Below are 6,286 nucleotides of genomic sequence, written 5' to 3' on the forward strand. Positions count from 1 at the left end.
TGTTCTTACCGGTCATTAAAAACACCTTTCCTAAAGCGCTGTGAATATAAGTGGGTGAGGTGTCAAAATCCACAGTCCTCATTTTGTGCAAAAAAAAAAAGAAAACTATCTGAAACTAATACGAGGCTTCAGCAGTTTAAATCAAGTGGTTATTATCCAAAACATCTTTTTAGTATAAAAGTTCATTCCCTGTTCATCTGCATTGGAAGGTTAGTAACAAAAAAATAAATAAGGATTTTGCACTAAAATGTCTTTGACTTTGGAAGATACCCACTTGAGTTGTCTTACATTTTTGCACAAAATGGGAACTGTGGATTCTGTCAGACACTTACATTAAAAACAAACTATGATGGGGGCCAGTATGCACCAGAGTTAACATGTATATCTGGGTGAAATGTACTTACCATTACTAACCATTTGCCAAATGTCTCATTAACACACACTTGGATACTCTCTCATTCTTACACTAAAAGCACACAGAGGCTCTGGTGGCCAAATTAATGCTGCATGTTTAAATTTCCAACAGGGAGTAAATTAAGAGCTGATAATGGATGCAAATCTGGCCGGAGATTTCTCACTGGATCCAACGAGTTCCACTCTTCACAGCGGGGTGTGTGTGTGTGTGTAAAGTTTGTTCCACAGAACACCCCATCAAGCCCACCACACACACACAAAACCATAGGAAGCCATTTGCTAATTTGAAAAATAGAACATTTTAATAAAGGCTACATCTCTTCATAATTACAATAATTAAAGTACCGAGGCATCTTTTCAACTGAGCTCTATAGATCGCATAATTTACAGTTTACAAGTGGAGCCAATGAAGCCATGAAAAATATTATAAAACATAAACATGATGAAACGGATACTAAAAAGGCATAAAAATATCTTTTCAACATAAGGCCCCTTGTAAAAACCAAGGGAATAATAGGACCCTGAAAATTGGGTAAAACACGGCGAGAATCCATGTAGGCACAGCTACTGTACTCAATTAAAACACTATGGACATAGTGTATATCACCACCATCATTATCATCTGCAGCTCATAGTGCAGGCTTAAAATACACACAGAGTAACCCTACTCAGAAGCAACTCAGTCACACAATCACATACATAAGCACGTTGGGGAGCACAATATAGAGCTTTTTGTTGGTAAATATTAATATTGGTGTAAACACATTTTGGGGATTCAAGGACCTGTTCAGGGTAGTTTCCTCTTAGTAAATACGTAGGCTATTTGTGCGATGCCTGCGCCACTGAAACAAAGGCACTAAGACGCGACAGATCAAGGCTAGCTGGGCAGAGTCCCAGAGTAGGGAATTAAACATTAATAGTATTTTTGTTCCTTTTTCATAGTACACTCAGGGCCCTTCAGAGCAGATGGGGACACAACCACAAATAGCACTGCAGTAGTAAATATATTATCAAACTTGAGTTTGATAGAGAGCCATTCTCAAAGCATCAGCAGTAAGCTCTCCAGCCAAGAGATCAAAGATGTCCCACTAAATCTGCAGGAACAGAAGTGGAGATTTTGAAGAGGTATTTTTTGAAGTTTACAGTTCAATATGAGGGGCAGAAAATGAATAAAACCCATTTCCTTTGCTTGAGAACTGATGCTCAGAAGGGAGAAGAAGAAAAAAAAAATCACGGATGTGGAAAATTGGAGAAGTTTCTCCAACTCCAAGCAGCTTGTCCATGGAAGAATAGGGTTAGGGTTAGGGATAATTCCAATAAATAGCAATAGAACTCTTAACACAGCAATACGAGCATCACAATACAATGCAATGTACATGTATATCTGCATATACATATTAGCGGTGTGCTAGATGAGTGCCCCATGGGCAGATGCTAGCACAAGCAGGGTCAGGTAGGCTGTCAGTCTCAGATTTGAACCCACCGCCCTGCTTCTTTGAGGAGTGGTCATTCACCTAGAGTCTCTAGAGTTTTCTCATCTGGAAACACGGAGATGTTTCAATCCCGCAACACAGAATCCTTTATTTTCTTCACTTCAAGGCGGGCTGTCCATGTGATAGTCCTGTAATAGTGTTAACTTCCTGCTTCCTTTTCCCTCTCCATCTTTTATCCGGTCCATCTACTCAAATTCTGTTCCTTCACCGGCTTCTCCAATCCTGCAGTCTTAGCTTTAAAGACACATACTTTGTGTGTGTGTGTGTGAGCATATGAAGGAGTAAATCCATGGAGGTGTTATGCGTCCGTAAGAGTGTAATCCACAACACGGGCAGATCTCACTCACTCCATCCTCTCTACCTTGCCCAGGATCTTCCCCTCGTAGGTGGGCAGCAACGACATGTCGTCTGACACCTCCTCGAACACCGCGCCGCACTTGAACTCATCGCTGGCTTTCTTGAAGTAGTACCTGCGACACAGAGACAAGAGAGAGTTAACACTCAGAGTACTTTTCATACACAACAGGCATAATTCAAGCTTATAAACAAAAAGTAAAAAAAAAAAGGCCAGAAAAGTCAAACCGCTTGTTGGCACCTGTGCCTACAGACTGGGATGGAACCTGCTGCTAAAACGGTCTAAAATAAGAGGCTTCCTCGCTCCCTTCTCTCTTTTACTTCTCCCTTCCCTTTTTCCTCTATCATGTTGATGTGTGTGTCGCCCCCACTAACAGGGGCCAATTAGGCCAGTGTGCAAATGAAGGGGTCCTTTGACAAAGGCTGAAATTTTGGGTGCCTGCAAGTCTGCCTGTCATTACCCCCCCCCCCACACACACACACCCCGCTTGCGCACACGTTCGACGACACACATGCACGGGCTTTCACTCGCTCTTCATTCTCCTTTCATTATTACAGGGACAAAGAAAAGAACAGAGACAAAGTGGAGGACGAGAAAGAGCGAGCGGTACACTGTGTCCTTCCTTACCCCCGTTGATGGCATGAGCTCTCGCTGAGCGCTATAGGAAGGGCAGTTGCCTGACAACTTTCTGTGTGTGTGTATTAAAGAAAAAAAAACACAAATCTAAAAAGGAGGGGCTTCTCATCAGCCATGACTTCACTGGGCCATTAATGATGCAACCCCCCATCCTCATTTTAGAGGAAGAGAAATCAGCAGGGTGGGTTGGTTGGTGGGCGAGGGGGGGGCTCCCAGAATTCACTCATTAACTATGTAATGGAAAAATGCCTCGGTTTGCTCCATGTGTGGGGTGACTGGAATGTGGTTATGTTTGTGAGCATTTTGTTTTTAATGAGATGGGAGGCTGACAAAGTCAAACATGCAATCTAAACGAGAGCTATAGCCTTGCAAAAGGTGTCCGAGTGCCCGTTCGCCGATCAGCACGAGGGTGGTCACTAATAAAAAGCATTTGAAATACAGGAAGGCTTCAACTAAACTGAGTACAGGAGGTCTCTCTCGGGAACACAAAGTGAGCAACTAAAACAAAAGTAGATGGAAGAGCACAAGACACGCCTATTAACTGTATCCTCATTGTATCTGGAGGAGAAATGGGACAAAAAATAAAAACTCAGACCATCCCACTCTTAAAAGTAAAAATCTTCAAAGAGCAGTGATGTTTTTTTATATTTTTTTTGCTGAAAGAGACAGAGAGAGCCTGAATTTCCACTGGAACATGTTTTATGTGGCTAGATCTGTTTTTTCCCCACTTCTCCACTTCTCTCTCCGTTTACACTGACATCTGGCACCAATATCGTCTGGCAGGGCCCAGCAGTACTGTTCTTTGTTGAACCGCTGCCATGTTGAAATGACCCAACTCCACACATTCTCTGGCTGCTATTAAAGCGCAGCTCTCTTTCCAAAAAAAAAAAAAAAAAAAATAGATATGTGGATGGTATGTCACAGGAACTGAGACAGCGGGCCAGAGAGAAAAAAAAGGGGAGGTGGAGGGTGGGGGGGCAAACAGACAGATGTGGAGGACTCGGAGCTAAGTGCTTGTCACATTTGTTGATCCACAAAAAAACAAACAAACAAAAAAACGCTGCACACATCTGGACAGGAAGAAGATTCTTAAGGAAGTTCTTTTGCTTTTTTCCCCTCCTTCAGAATTAGTTTGATACCTGTAATTATTAACACAACACTCAGCCTATGCTTATCCTGGAGACCATGTCAGCCTAAATAATAAATGTTTGGTCTTTTCCCCCTTTAATGCCCACTGGAAAGGAACAATCAAAGTAAAATCTCTCTACAAACACATCGGAAGCTGTACGGCCTCAGTCAGGGCATTGAAGTACAGCAAACAAGCCAATCTGGCATTTAACAACATGCCTTTCAAAAATATCCACAAAATGATTACAACATGTGTAAACATTGTACGTGTTTAACGCAAGCACATTCATGCGTGCACACGTGTACACACACCATGGCAGAGAAGAAGAAGAAGAAGAAAAAAAAGAGGCCCTGATAACATCAGTGAAGAATTTGCACGCTGGCCATTTGTGTGAGTCTTTGTTGGTTGAAATGAAAGGGGCCGGGGCTTCAAAGCCATGTGTATTAAGTGTGCCTTAGCATGGAAATCAATACCAGATGGGACCCAAATCGCCGCAGTTCAAACTCTTCCACTAACCCCCGCATCACCCACCCTCCCGCGCTCTTGTCCTTTCCTTTTCATTTGCACCCCCCTCCCTCAACACACAAAAACCGCAGAAGCCTTACTCTGACTGCACACACACAGAAACAAACACTGATAAGAGCGCCCCACACAGACATGGACAAAGCACTAATACATGTGGAGAACATATATCAGGTCACACAGGAACTGAACACGATTCAAAGATATAAATTTAGCATCTAGCCATTCGGCATGCAAACGTTAGAAGTTCTTGCTTCAGTTCGGAGTTTCCTTTTCACCCTGCCCTGTCAGACTGTGGCTATTTCGACTGCTCATAATGTTATAAAATGTCACCAGTAGTGCCTTAGAGTTTCCTGAGATGACATGAATGATCACAGACTGCAGACGCTGAGGACACTGGAAATGACTCCTCTGCCAATTCCTCCACTTCCCGTCCGTGTGCCACTTTAAAAAACAGACAACACCTTATAAAGCTACCCCTTTCTAAAGTTTCACTGCAAGAGGGTTTGAGTTTATATACCAAAGATCAGCAGTCAACAAATTTGTCTTCTGTCCTCAAACACCGTTTTACATCAAGGCCAATGAACTGATAGCGTTTTATTGCCGGCAATCCCAATATCACAAAGGCACCGACCGCTGAACTCACTTTTGTAAAACTTCAACAGACATCTCTGAGCTTTAGAATCTCCATCTACACACACCTGTAGTTGCCCTTCTTGCGGAGCTGCTCCTTGAAGTGGCCCAGGGTGAGATTGTGGCTCTTCATGGTCCTCCGGTAGGGGATTTCCTCCCCACAGAAGAAATATGTCACCACTGTCTCGCCACTGCACACTCCGTGGCCTCCTAAACCCTTTTTACACTCCTTCATCCTGAAAGCAGACAAAGAGGGAAAGAAAGGGCGTGTTAGGAGTGGACACCCTCGTGACATTAACAAGATAATGATCAAAAGAGGAATCAGAAACAGAGCAAAGCTCTACTTCATTCATCGAGTGTGCGCAGAAGACAGTACTAGACTAGAAATACAGTAAGAATAACACTAGTGAGTGAGCGACCCAGTGCCATCAGTAAGGGGGCACAGTATTATCAATTCCCCTTCAGCTATGTCCAAGGCTTTGTAGGCCCACTTCAGAGGAGCTTTCTCTCTTTGCTAAGCTCTGCTCGCCCCAGCCGACTGCCAGCTCACTGAAGGACAGCCAATAAAAATGATACATATATATGAAAGGGATGTCTCAGTCAGGTGGTGCAGTTACTACACACTCCCCCTACACACACACACACACACACACACACACACAGCACAAATACATGAGGTTCATGCAAACAGAGGCAGAGCCAGGCTTCTGTGTACAAAGCTTAAAATAAGCTTTTCAAAAAGAGGGTCACCATCTCTTTTGGGTGACTGTATGTGGGTGTGTGCATGTGTGTGATATGTGGGTTTTGCGCATCTGTCTCCCTACATGTGCAGTGAGCAGTGCAGGTGTCACACAGGAAGAGTTTAAAGGGTAGAAGTACACTGCAAGGTGAAGGCTATGGCTGAGAGGAGGAGGAGGAAGAGGAGCAGAGAGGAGGAGAGGAGAGGGAGGGCAGGACGCTAGAGGCATCGTACTCTTCTGATTGGAGACCGTGGCTGGTCGTGAGGCCAGCAGGGCTTGGATTGGCTAGAGACAGAAGGACGGACCCCTCAACCTGCACAGGCACTGGGTGGCTCTTCTCTTGCTGGAGACTGGACGTTGAATG

At 43.9% G+C, this 6,286-nt stretch overlaps 1 protein-coding gene across 1 annotated transcript in view; it reads right to left on the reverse strand.

The window, feature by feature from the left end:
- Nucleotides 1-694: 694 nt before the first annotated feature.
- The window catches only part of axin2 (axin 2 (conductin, axil)), a 25,265-nt gene continuing 19,673 nt past the window's right edge, over nucleotides 695-6,286 (reverse strand). Inside the window, exons 10-11 of the mRNA XM_046042418.1 lie at nucleotides 5,251-5,418; nucleotides 695-2,377 (exon numbers count right to left, since the gene is read on the reverse strand). Of these exons, the coding sequence (XP_045898374.1) occupies nucleotides 2,251-2,377; nucleotides 5,251-5,418 (295 nt within the window). The 3' untranslated portion in view covers nucleotides 695-2,250. The remainder of the gene's footprint in view (nucleotides 2,378-5,250; nucleotides 5,419-6,286) is intronic.

Source organism: Micropterus dolomieu, linkage group LG02 (genome assembly GCF_021292245.1).
Source record: "Micropterus dolomieu isolate WLL.071019.BEF.003 ecotype Adirondacks linkage group LG02, ASM2129224v1, whole genome shotgun sequence".
Classification (NCBI taxonomy): domain Eukaryota; kingdom Metazoa; phylum Chordata; class Actinopteri; order Centrarchiformes; family Centrarchidae; genus Micropterus; species Micropterus dolomieu.